We start from the raw sequence: 14,068 nt of genomic DNA on the forward strand, positions 1-14,068 counted from the left end.
GGCTACAACCTGGGCAGAGAAAGCCGGAGCTTCCATTGATCAGATCTGCAAGGCAGCACCCTGGTCTTCCTCCACTACCTTTTGCCAGACACTACAGACTGGACTCAATGGCCAATCAGGACTTAGCTTTTGGCCGTAAAGTCCTTCAGGCAGTGATCCCCCCCCCCCAATATTGCGTTCTAAGGCTACTTTCACACTAGCGTTCGGGTTTCCGTTCGTGAGCTCCGTTTGAAGGAGCTCACGAGCGGACCCGAACGCAGCCGTCCAGCCCTGATGCAGTCTGAATGGAGGCGGATCCGCTCAGACTGCATCAGTCTGGCGGCGTTCAGCCTCCGCTCCGCTCGCCTCCGCACGGACAGGCGGACAGCTGAACGCTGCTTGCAGCGTTCGGGTGTCCGCCTGGCCGTTCGGAGGCGTGCGGATCCGTGCGGATCCGTCCAGACTTTCAATGTAAGTCAATGGGGACGGATCCGTTTGAAGATGCCACAATGTGGCTCAATCTTCAAGCGGATCCGTCCCCCATTGACTTTACATTGAAAGTCTGGACGGATCCGTCCCAGGCTATTTTCACACTTAGCTTTTTTTTGCTAATATAATGCAGACGGATCCGTTCTGAACGGAGCCTCCGTCTGCATTATTATGAGCGGATCCGTTCAGAACGGATCCGCCCGAACGCTAGTGTGAAAGTAGCCTAAGTTGTTAGTTCTCCATGGGTGCTGTCATGGAGGACGTCCTGGAAACATATGTTTAGTTTATCGGTAAACTGCTTTCCAGGAGTCCGGAATGACAGCACCCAATACTACCCCCCCACTTGTTCCTTCCGGTACTCTAATTGGTTTGTATATTTATACTGCTACTGTATACAGTGTGAATTAACATTGTTCTCAAAATAAAGATGTGGCAGCCTATCCGGTGTAGTAAGTTATAAACACTGGAGAAAGGGGGTGGGGAGGGGCCCTTTAAACTGTCTCTCTTCCTGTCCCTACAGAAGCCAATAAAGACATCCTCCATGGGTGCTGTCATTCCGGACTCCTGGAAAGCAGTTTACCGGTAAACTAAACATATGTTTTCAGCATATCAACATAGCAATATTCTTTCCTGGGTTTCATATATAGCTTCGTCAGGGGCGAGAATCTACCACGCCTGGGGTAGGCGGTTATTTAACCCCCTTCCCCCCACATGGCACAGCTGATGATTTATATTGCTCATCCAATTGCCCAAGGGATTTCTCCAAAGTGCTCATATTCCAAATAAAATATATAAAACACAAATAAAAATACATTCCATTCATATTTTTAAAATTTCACATACAAGAACCGCAATAGCTTTTCCATGCTGACTCTCGCCTTTGGGAATTATTTTCCAAACACGGCTAGGTCAACCAATGACTAACTTCAAAATGCTTCATTCATGAATTCACAAGTAATCAGGGCTTGAGATGGAATTCTATATTCATCCCTTTAGGTTGGAGGGTGCTTAGTTTATATATCCATTCGATCTCTCTTCTATTTATTTGCATAACTGGGTCCTCACCCCGCCAATGGGGTTTAACCAGTTCCACTCCCATGAATTTCAAACCCCTTGGGTTCTTCTCATGGTGCTCCTTAAAATGCATAGAGACACTATTGTATTGGCTGCAAAAATAGAATCTTGAGAGAGAGAACGCAGCATGTTGGGGTAGTAAAGTCCATAGTAAGTGGACAAGAGTTTAAAGTTAAGGGGGGTCTGTCCTGTAAGAATGAGGGGGTGATATACGTACTGGAGTGCCCTTGTGGCCTCCAGTATGTAGGAAGAACCCTCAGGAAACTGGAAGTTAGAATACAGGAACACATCCGTAACATCAAAAAAGGTCTAACTACCCATAGTGTCTCTATGCATTTTAAGGAGCACCATGAGAAGAACCCAAGGGGTTTGAAATTCATGGGAGTGGAACTGGTTAAACCCCATTGGCGGGGTGAGGACCCAGTTATGCAAATAAATAGAAGAGAGATCGAATGGATATATAAACTAAGCGCCCTCCAACCTAAAGGGATGAATATAGAATTCCATCTCAACCCTTGCTTAGTTTGAATATATTTGGGATATTGGTATTGTAGTGCGCCGGAGCAGTGAATTGTCCAGCAGGGGGAGGGAACGGACCTGGACTTGTGAATTCATGAATGAAGCATTTTGAAGTTAGTCATTGGTTGACCTAGCCGTGTTTGGAAAATAATTCCCAAAGGGGAGAGTCGGCATGGAAAAGCTATTGCGGTTCTTGTATGTGAAATTTTAAAAAGATGAATGGAATGTATTTTTATTTGTTTTTTTATGTATTTTATTTGGAATATGAGCACTTTGGAGAAATCCCTTGGGCAATTGGATGAGCAATATAATCATCAGCTGTGCCATGTGGGGGGGAGGGGGTTAAATAACCGCCTACCCTAGGCGTGGTAGATTCTCGCCCCTGATGAAGCTATATATGAAACCCGGGAAAGAATATTGCTATGTTGATATGCTGAAAAATCATTTTACGTCTGTGAGTATAATAAAGCGGAATCTTTTAACGGTGCCGGAGGTTCTCACTATTGTGCGGTTTATGGCACATGAACATTAAAACTAAAATGAAATAAAGCGCATAGCATTCCACTTCTAGGTAAGTATACATCTGGACGTCCACAATCGTCCTAATGTTCTGATTATGGAAGTATCTGTGTCAGTAGGTTAACCCACATGGTTCTGTGATTGGTCCATACAGAGCCAGATAGAGAGCGCCAGCCGATTACTTCACCATTATATTGGAATGTTCAGTTGGCTGTAAGAGTATGGGGGCTTAGTCATAGATCTCGGCCATGGAAGAGGAATGTTATCTCTTCTCACATTGTATTACTGGGACCACTGGCTGTTTCTACTGGGTCGCAGAACAGCAGTATTCCCACTGCTATGTCAGTACCGTACCTTGTAGTTGAGCTTTGTCCTCCTGGCCATTTACTGCTGCTCTGCACCCCCCACCCCGAGACGGCGGTGTCCCAAGTCACTAGGCGATGTCTGTCTGTCCGCTACACACAATTCTGCTGCCAACAAGATGCCATTAAACCTCTCAGTAAAATCCTGCACTACCCCCAGCAGCTGTGGCCTAATAGTTCTCTCCGGGTTCTTCCCTCCACCTCTCGGTGCTCTGCTAGTATAGGCCATTACTCGCCCCCCACCATCTTGAATTTGGGTCAGAATTGCCCGCAGCCCCTCCAAGCTTCCCTCAGTATACAGGGTAAAAGGCTTGGTGTGGTCAACATAGACCAGAACGCGGGAGAGACCAACAATCTCTTCATCGGTGGGAAGGCCTGATCTGCCTTAGCCCCTTGAGATGAATTCAGGTAACACTTCACATAACAAGGAGAGAAACTGCGTCTTATAGACTGACTTGGCCGTGATTGTCACTTAGGATCCAGTAATAACTAGATAGGACAGCGCTACTTTCTTAACCCTTTCAGCCCCGGGTAATTTATATGTCTTTCATTTCCATTGTTTTATTCCCGGCTTTCTCTGAGTCATTATGACTTAAAGTGCAGTCCCACCACAGTGCAATGGGTTTTATTTTTATTTTTTTTAAACATCTCTTTATTAAAGTAGCAGGAATCATACAATGAGTACACCAGCAGATAACATACAAGGTATAAAGCAATACCTAGGAATTACACAAAAATACATCACTGCACGACTCCCCCACTTATAGTTTATAAAACTTTTCACCCCTCCCCCATCCCCCCACCCCTGAAACCCTAGTCTGGTCATTAGGTAACCCTCTTGAGCTACGTCTTCCCCTCCTTGAGATCACTCACATCACCTTATACCTCCAGTTTCCCCAATCTGTTAGCAAGTTGCGCTTCCAAGTACCATTTAGTCAGCTTGAATGGGCCCATCAGTTCATTGATTTCACAGGGGGATAAGAACTTCTCGACAAAACTTTTCCATTTTCTCATGAACTTCCCCACTAGCACTTCTTTGTCCTGTTCCACTTCTAATCTTTCTAAATAGAGGATATCTTTCATCGTTCCGAGCACTTCATCCCATGATGGAACCTCCCTTTCCAACCAATGTCTTAATAAAGACTTTTTCACAGACATCAGCAAAAGATGCACCCCTGCCTCAATAACCACTGATCCCATTTCCTCATCTTGGTTCCTCGGTATATAGTGAAAGATGCATTGTTGGGGAGTTAGTCCCACTACCACTCCCCAAACCTCCTTAATCGTCGCCACTGCTTGCTGCCACAGCGGTTGTAATTTTGGACACTCCCATATGGCATGCAGGAGCCCAGCCCTCGAGAGATCACACTTGGGGCATTCTCGCAAATAATGCGTAGGCGCATCTTGGTAGGACAGATTGAACGCATAGGTTGCCCTGTGCATTAGCCTCAGTTGCGACTCCCTCCATTGCTCGCTATATGTCGCCCGCCTCAGACATTCCAGCCCCTCTCTCATTTTTTTCCCAATGTTTTGGTCAGCGAGTTCCCTTTCCCATGGTGTGTAGGCCTGTTTAACTAGTCTTATTGTCTGAATATTATGGAGCCTGCGGTGCAGGTCTGACAAAGACATAGGGGAACTATCTCCGCCCAGTAGGGCCGCAAACCATGCCAACCTATCAGAGTCGCCCAATGAAGTCGCTTGTGCTCTGCAATAGCTTTTAATCTGCTGGTAGGGTAGGTACTGTGTGTCCGGAAGGTCATACTTCTCCTTCACTTGCTCCCAGGACAGCCACTGAGAACTGTTATGTTGCAACAGGTCACTAAGTCTCCTGATGTTCTTGCTTCTCCATGTCTGGAATAGCCTATTTTCCCTACCTTGGGGAAACGCTGGCAACGACCACAAAGGTAGCCTTGGTGAAATATAATAGGGGAGCCCATATATCTTTCTAATCGCCTTCCACGCCATTAAAGTATCTTTTAGTAATACCTCCTGCCTGATGTTTGTTGGGATATCTCTTAGTCTGGAATGTAGCAGGGCCTCCAAATTCTCCCTGCCAGCCAGTTCCCTCTCGAACATAGTCGCCGAGTAGTGACTTGTCCCCCACACCCAGTCTCGTATATGCCTAAATAACGACGCCAAGTTATAGTGTCTCACATTCGGGAGTTGTAGCCCCCCTTCGTACTTAAGCATTGTCAGTTTGGCATATGCAATACGGGGTCTTTTTGCTTTCCACAGGAAGCGGTTAAAAGCTCTCTGGATCCTTATGACATCTACATGTTTTAGCAATAGCGGAATAGTTTGAAGCGGGTAGAGTAGTTTTGGAAAACTCATCATTTTAATTAAATGCGCTCTCCCACATAAGGATAAGGGTAGCTCTCTCCATTTGTCTAACTCCTTTTCAATTTTCAAAAAGAGAGGGGGATAATTGAGCGAATATATAGAGCTCGGAGTACGCCCAATCTTAATGCCCAGGTACGTCAGATAATCCTTCCTAATCTCCACTCCATTGTCCAACTGGCTCCCACCACGAGGTCCATGTCCTAGAAACAGTAACTGGCTCTTGTCTACATTGATCCTAAATCCCGTCACCTTACCGTATTCAGCCAAGGCTTCTAATATTTTAGCTAGTTGTCTTTCAGGGGCTCCCAAGTATAACAGTATGTCATCCGCAAAACAGCTTAACTTTAACTCCCTGCTACCTATTTTAATCCCCTCAAAGACATCAGATTGCAATAGCCATCTAGCCATAGGTTCCATGGCCAAATTAAAGAGCAACGGGGATAGGGGGCATCCCTGTCTCGTACCTTTGCTGAGTGAAATGGACTTGGACAGGAAACCTGGTATATTCACTCTTGCCTGGGGATTTTCATAAAGTGCCTTAAGATAGTTCCGGAAGCGACCCGTAATATTAAATCTATCCAGCACCATGTCCAGCCATTGCCAGCTAACACTGTCAAAAGCCTTCTCGGCATCTATGGCAAGCAATGCTGGACATGGTCCCTTGTTCCCTTCCTTATTTGAGCTCAGGGCGGCCAAGACTTTACGGACATTGGTCACCGCTGACCTGCCTTTCATGAAACCTACTTGGTGGGAGCCAATGATATCGGGCACACAAGTGGCCAGCCTATTAGCCAAGATTTTGGATAGGATCTTGACGTCCTGGTTAATCAAGGATATAGGCCTATACGCACTTGGCTGCGTCAAATCCTTCCCCGGTTTCGGGAGGACCATGATGTAGGCCATCTTTCCAGTGCCAGGTAGGCTCCCCCCTTCCATAATGCTATTGAACAACCTGGTCAAAGAAGGGACTAATTCTTGGTGCATTGCTTTGTACAATTCCGCGGGGAACCCGTCGGGGCCTGGTGCCTTACCATTTGACAGGGACTTTATGGTCTCTTGTACCTCCTCCTCTCGTATCTCCCCGTTTAACTTTTCTACCGCGTCCCTAGATAGCTGTGGCAGATCAACTTGGTCCAGTAAGCCCTTCGCATCCCTCGGTTCAAAGGGGTCACTGTGGTACAGTTTCTGGTAAAAGTCACCCAAAATGTCTACTATCTCTTTCGGCTGGGTACACAACTTCCCCCTCCCGTCCTTGAGAGGCTGCAGTAATGGCTGCGTAGCAAAGGGGCGTGTTAAATTTGCCAGCAGCCGCCCCGCTTTATTACCCTGGCGAAAGAACTTAGCCCTCTGATAGTCACTGGCCCACTTCTCCCTCCTTTCTTGACAGTAGTCAAAGTTATGCTTAGCTGTCACCCAAAGCAACTTATTAGAGTCAGAGGGGTTTAGAAGGAACTCAGTGTACGTTTTCCGAACTTGCATCGTAGCTTCCTCAAACTTATTCCTTTCCTCTCTTCTCTTCCCCGCCGTGTACGACATTATTCTGCCTCTTAGTACTGCTTTCGCTGCGTCCCAGAAAAGGCCCTGATTAGTCCTGTGGTCCGCATTGTGCTGTGCATACTCCCACCACCAACCTCTTAGTCTGTCTACAAAATCTTTATCTTTGGGTAGGTTTTGGGGCATCCTCCATATGTAATCCTGTCCCCTGGGAATAGTGTCCAAAAGCTCCATCACCACTGGGGCATGGTCCGAGATCACCAGATCGAGAATGTCAATCAGCTGGACCCTGGCCAACAAGCCTGGTGATGTCAACCAGTAATCAATCCTGGACCATGACCCCTGTGCATAGGAGTAATGGGTGAATTCCCGATCCTCAGGATGATGGTAACGCCATACATCCTGCAACCCTGTGCATTGCATTAAAGGGAGTAACGTCTGATTCCTACTCCGCTTCATGGCAATCCCGGGGACCTTCCTCTTCCTGTCCTCCTGCTCACTATGGACACGATTAAAATCACCCCCCATCAGTAACATTGTCGCACCTTCCCTTATGATGTCTCTCTCCAATGCATTGTAAAAACCCGTCTGGGAATCATTAGGAGCATAAACATTATACATTACTACCTGACCTACTGGGGAGTCCATACTGAGACGCAGCCATCTCCCTTGACTATCAGATGACATTTCTAAGATGTTATAACGCAACCTCTTGTGCAGCAAAATCATTACTCCCGCTTTTTTGCCTATTGAAGGCGAACCCACCACTTGGCCCACCCACAGCTTCTGCATCCTCACAAAGTCCACTTCTTCCAGATGGGTCTCCTGCAGAAATGCCACGTCTATTTTGTGTTTCTTGAGATGGCGCAACACTGCCATACGTTTAGCTGGGGACCGAAGGCCTTTAACATTCCACGTTACTACTCTCATGGTTAATTCCTACACTGACAATTTCTGCAGGAGAAAACCAAAAGGAACAAGAAGCCACCGTAACTCACATACTGACCCCTAGGTAATATTGCCTCCATTTGACCCAGACTAGCGAACCTCCCCCACCCCCCCTCCCTTCCCTCCGCAACCAAACCCACAACATTAATCCCCAACATCCTGACTTCACTTTTTTCGCACATTGCGCAGTGTAGTTGTTGTCACTACATACTCTTAACGGCCTCATTATCTCTTCCCTATCCGCTCCCGCTCACCAGCCCATATACTTAAACACAGCATAGCAAGTTAACATAAACTCAGTATTACTGGACCTTGGGTCCACTTTTTTCTCACGTGACCCAACAAGGAGGCATCAGGTTAAGTGAGTAGTCCTCAAATCAGGGCGCTTATTCTCGTTCTGGATCAACTTCCAGGCGTCCCGAACCCTGAGCTCTTGGTGACAGTCCCCCTGGGCTCAGTCTCGTTCCTCTCCCCCTGGCCTGGCTTTTGGACCTTTGGGAACCTGGAGGAGTCTTATCCGGACTTGTCAGATCCGGCTCCAATGCCTCCATCGCATCTCTTGCGGAGTGGTAAGTGTCAATCGATCCGTCTTGATGGAAAACCCTCAGAACTGCAGGGTAGATCAACGCAAACTTGACTTTATTCCTCGCCAACGCAGAACAGACTTGGGAGAATTCTCTCCTGCGTTTCGCCACTTCTGCGGAGTAGTCGCTAAACAGCAAGATCTTGCTTCCTCGGATTACTAAGGGATGATCCTTGCGCCTGAATTTCGCCAGTATGGCCTCTTTAGCAGCGTAATTTAGGTACTTCGCTATCGCCGCTCTGGGCCTAAGATTGTCTTTGCGCGCTCCTAACGATACAGGCGGACCCAAGCGATGCGCTCTTTCAACAATGCACGCTCCACGCAGCCCCAAAGCTTGCGGTATCTCCACCTCACAAATATCCGCCAGTTGATTCGGCGGGATTGACTCCGGCAGGCCAACGATCCTCAGGTTGCTCCTCCTGGAGCGATTTTCCAGATCATCCATTTTCTCCCTCAGGAATCGGTTATCACGCCGGAGATCACTGATGCTATTTTGAGCCCTTTCTAGCTCCTCCTCCACCAGCGCCACCTTTTGCTGCACCTCCGTTATTTGCGAGGTATGCTGCGCCACTTCAGTATGCAGTTGCTGCAGGGCCGTGGCCACTGTGGCCTCCAAAGAGGCTTTTATGTCCGGAGCTAGCAGCTTTGCCACTTCTATGGCCATGGTTTTACACGAGGCCAACATCCCTCCGTTCGGGAGGTGACCACATTCCTCCTCTTCTCCTTCCGAGCCGGAAGCCTCCGTACTTCGTTGCGTCGACTGAGAAGCCGAGCGGGTGAACCTGCGGCCTTTCTCAGTCTCCGGCGCCATCTTGCCCCTCGCCTTCTGAGCGTCTCCTGCCGGGTGAGTGGTATGCACCTCTTTTTGCGAGCCGCCTTTGACCAGGAATTTTTCCATGAGTGGCCCCCTTATGTTCCTGGGAGGTATGTGGGGACAAATCTTCACCCCTGTAGGCGGTATTTGCACGGTTTTCGGGCCGGCCGAGCGGAGCTCTCCTGATTAGCAGCCGTCCATGTGCGCGCCGGAACCGGAAGTCGGGTTTTATTTTTACTGCGTTCCCTACACGGTAAAACTGAATAATGGAAGCACTCACTAGTATTCGCTTTATAAGATGCACTGACATCCCCCCCCCCCCCACACACACACACACACACTTTTGGGGGAAAAAGTAAGTCTTATATGTGGGTCTGACCTCGATGTGGGGTCTGTAGAAAAGGTCACTAACTGAACAACCCCTTCAGTTGTTTGACCACCTGATATCCCACAGCGCTGATCAGAAGGCTGGAGTTGTCTCCTGTTCTTCCCTTTGTGAACCCATTCAGCAGGACTGGACTTTCAGGGCAGAGTCTAACAGCATTTCCACAGTCTAATAAAAGCAGGTCACCAACCCTAAATACTGGTTGCCTCTGGCCGGTCCTATATACTAAGAGATTCCGGATAAGTAAGCAATCGCCCCCCACTCTGCTCGGCTTCCCAGCTGTCCGTGACAATCTGCCACAATTTCCGACTACCATTCTGCTCCTACTTAAGACTCCAGCACCCCCCACCCATCCTCTAATGGTCCCCTTGCTGACTCCTTAGGGAGCACATTAGCGGGGGCATAGTCGGGGTCTGACATGTAGCATATAGAATGCATCGGGGAAGCGGGGACGGTTTTGTGGAGGGCACCGGTGACTATTCTATTGCTTGCCCCTTTACAGATCTCCCAGTGCCCCCTTGTTAGTGACTCTGCCACAATTATTTACTTATAATTCCTGATCCTCACATGCAGTTTTCGAGCTCTTGTTAAAGAACGGAGGGGTCGTTTCACCCAGTTTGATTAACTGTAACAAGCAGTAAGCCTGGTTTAATAGGGTTGATCCTGCTGACAGATGCTCTTTAGAGGGAACCTATCACTTCTGTGCTGGCAGTCAGTACTTTTAGATGACTGATAGTCCAAACCCCACAGCACATGTCAGCGCTGGGAGGGAGATGAGTCCGATGAGGCTCACAACCTCCACCGTCCGCCTCCTCCCGGCGTTCACTGGCAGGTTTCTTTCCAGTTGTGCATAGGAAAACCAGCCAGTCTTGGTCCGGAGGCAGGGGAGGGTAGAGGCAGTCAGTCTTATCGGCCTTGTCTCCCTCGCAGCCCTGGTGCACACTGTGGGGTTCGGCTTTCAATGGGTCCGTGGAAAAATCGGAAAATGCACCGTTTTGCAGCCGAGACCGTGATCCGTGTATCCTGTCCGTCAAAAAAATAAGACCTGTGCTATTTTTTTGACGGACAACGGTTCACAGACCCATTCAAGTCAATGGGTCCGTGTAAGGACACGGATGCACACAAGATTGGCATCCGTGGCCGTAGGTTACTTTCATACAGACGGATCCGAAGATCCATCTGCATAAAAGCTTTTTCAGAGCTGAGTTTTCACTCAGATCCGACAGTATATTCTAACACAGAGGCGTTCCCATGGTGATGGGGACGCTTCAGGTTAGAATATACTGAAAAACTGTGTACATGACTGCCCCTGCTGCCTGGCAGGTGCTTCCAGGCAGCAGGGGGCAGACCCCCCCCCCCTGTAGTTAACACATTGGTGGCCAGTGCGGCCCCCCCCCCCCTCCCCTGTAGTTAACTCGTTGGTAGCCAGCCCCCCCTCCCTCCCCTGTAGTTAACTCGTTGGTGGCCAGTGGGCCCTCTCCCCTCCCTCCCCCTCCTAATTAAAATCTCCCCCCCTATCATTCGTGGCAGTGAAGAGTACCGATCGGAGTCCCAGTTTAATCGCTGGGGCTCCGATCGGTAACCTATGGCAACCGGGACGCTACTGCAGTCCCGGTTGCCATGTTAGCAATTTGTAGAAGCATCATACGGGTCTGTGCGGTGCATTGCCTAATGATCTGTCACTTACCTAGCGAGCTGCGATGCTCCGTGTCCGGACACAGGAGCATCGCAGCTCGCAGGTAAGTATAATGCTTCTACAAATTACTAAGTAACCATGGCAACCGGGACTGCAGTAGCGTCCCGGTTGCCATGGTTACCGATCGGAGCCCCAGCAATTAAACTGGGACTCCGATCGGTACTCTCCACTGCCACCAATGATAGGGGGGGAGATTTTAATTAGTAGGGGGAGGGAGGGGAGAGGGCCCACTGGCCACCAACGAGTTAACTTTAGGGGAGGGAGGGGGGGGGGGGCCGCACTGGCCACCAATGAATTTAATACTGGGGAGAGAAGGGGGTCTGGCCCCTGCTGCTTGGCAGCACCCGATCAGGGGGCTGAGATCCGCACAATTAACTCCTCAGGTGCGGCACCTGAGGGGTTAATTGTGCGGATCACAGCCCCCTGTAAGAGATCGGGTGCTGCCAGGCAGCAGTCATGTACACAGTTTTTTTGTATATTCTAACCTGAAGTGTCCCTATCACCATGGGAACGCCTCTGTGTTAGAATATACTGTCGGATCTGAGTTTCACGATCTAGCTCATATCCGACTGTATATTCTAACATAGAGGCGTTCCCATGGTGATGGGGACGCTTCAAGTTAAAATATACCATCGGATTGGAGAAAACTCTGATCCGATGGTATAAAAGGGACTCCTGACTTTACATTAAAAGTCAATGGGGGACGGATCCGTTTGCAATTGCACCATATTGTGTCAACGTCAAACGGATCCGTCCCCATTGACTTGCATTGTAATTCAGGACGGATCCGTTTGGCTCCGCACGGCCAGGCGGACACCAAAACGACTTTTTTTTCATGTCCGTGGATCCTCCAAAAATCAAGGAAGACCCACTGATCACGGACCTACGGACCCTGTTTTTGCGGACCGTGAAAAAGTACTGTCGTGTGCATGAGGCCTTATTTAAAAAATTATATTATTAAAATTAATTTTGCTTAATTTTGTTCTTGTCAGGTGACTGTACTGGGAGCTTGGAGGGACAATTTATATCTACAGATTATAATGCAGATGATCCGGGTGTCACATCAGATACGTATCAGACTGTTAACCAGAATGCAAGCCACAAAAAGAGTGAGGGAGCCCAAAGAGCTCAGAAAGGGAAGAAGTCATATCCATGTTCAGAATGTGGGAAATGTTTTACTCACAAATCAGAACTTGAGAGGCATCAGAGAGTTCACACTGGAGAGAAGCCGTATTCATGTTCAGAATGTGGGAAATGTTTTACTCAGAAATCACATTTTATAAACCATCAGAGAATTCACACAGGGGAAAAGCCGTATCTATGTTCAGACTGTGGGAAAGGTTTTACTTACAAATCAGAAGTTAAGAGGCATCAGCGAGTTCACACGGGAGAGACGTGTTCTTGTTCAGAGTGTGGGAAATGTTTTACTCTCAAAACTGAACTTGAGAGCCATCAGAGAGTTCACACGGGAGAGAAGCCGTATTCATGTTCAGAATGTGGGAAATGTTTTACTCAGAAATGTTCTCTTGTTGTCCATCAGAGAATTCACACAGGGGAGAAGCCATATTCATGTTCAGACTGTGGGAAATGTTTTAATCACAAATCAAATCTTTGTAGCCATCAGAAAGTTCACACAAAGGAAAAGCCATATTCATGTTCAGAATGTGGAAAATGTTTTAATAACAAATCAAATCTTCTGAAACATCAGAAAGTTCACACAAAGAGAAGCCGTATTAATGTTCAGAATATGAAAAATATTTTACCATGAAATCAAGTCTTGAGAGACATCAGCAAATTTGCACAAAGAAGCCGTATTCATGTTAAGGATGTGACTGATATTTCGTTAGAAAATCTGATCTTCAACATTAAAGATGTCACATGGGAAAAAAATCTGTAGTCGTGTTAAGAATGTTTAACTCAAAAATATATTGTTGAGCATTAAAAAATTCCCACAGGAAAAGCCACTTTCATGCAGGGAAATATTTTACTTATAAATTAAGTTTTGAGAGAGATCAAGAATACACACAGGGGAGAAGCCGTATTCCTGTCCAGAATGTGGGAAATGGTGGGCTCTGAAACCCAATCTTCACCATGAAAGCCATCATACAGGGGAGAGGCCATAATTATGTACGGACTGTGGGAAATGTTTTACCTACCAATCGGATTGTGTTAAACATCAGAGAATGCACGTAGGGGAGAAGCAGTTTTAACCCCTTCATAACACTTGCCATACATGTACGGCAGGTTTTGGGTATTTAACGGACTTCTGCCTTTAAAGATAAAGTGATTGAAAACTGAATAAACAAACATCAAAAAGTCACATGTTGCGGAGCTTCAAGGTATACCCTTAATATCTTCACTTAAATCCCCTTGTAGCTGAAGAAGCAGGTCAATATCCAAGAGACAATTTCCCCAGTAACTGGACGACACACAGTTTGGGAGTCAACTGACTTTACTAGGCATGCGCACCTGGTTTCAAACCTCCAAAAGCCTCATTTACATACAATACATAGATTACTATTGTACAAGGAAAGGTGGGGTCAGACAATAGCAAGGGCTGATGGGAGGTTGAGGGGGGACACTGCAGCTAGTTTAAACTGGTCTCCCAGTGTCCCTGAGACAACACCCTGCTGGTGAAACAATGGACAGGAAAAGGGGGGAGGGGAAGAGGTACAGACAAGAAAGACATTCTATAAGTGGCGATGTTTGCCACAATGCTCCCCCCAACCAAGCCGGCATACACAGTCTGATCCCAACGGATCAGCTTGGGGATGTCCGGAGGAGCGCTCACAGATCACTTTTCAAGTTCAGTTTGTCTGGATAACCTGTCGGCGTTGCCATTTTGCTTCCCAGGGCGGTAGTGGAT

General features: G+C 47.6%; 1 protein-coding gene across 2 annotated transcripts in view; it reads left to right on the forward strand.

Moving 5' to 3' along the window:
- Positions 1-13,522, forward strand: part of LOC122937814 (oocyte zinc finger protein XlCOF7.1-like) — a 151,784-nt gene extending 138,262 nt beyond the window's left edge. For both annotated transcript variants that reach the window (XM_044292912.1, XM_044292911.1), the window contains exon 7: positions 12,195-13,522. In XM_044292912.1, the coding sequence (XP_044148847.1) occupies positions 12,195-12,970 (776 nt within the window). In that variant the 3' untranslated portion in view covers positions 12,971-13,522. The remainder of the gene's footprint in view (positions 1-12,194) is intronic.
- The last annotated feature ends 546 nt before the right edge of the window (positions 13,523-14,068 follow it).

Source organism: Bufo gargarizans, chromosome 5 (genome assembly GCF_014858855.1).
Source record: "Bufo gargarizans isolate SCDJY-AF-19 chromosome 5, ASM1485885v1, whole genome shotgun sequence".
NCBI classification, from domain to species: Eukaryota; Metazoa; Chordata; class Amphibia; order Anura; family Bufonidae; genus Bufo; species Bufo gargarizans.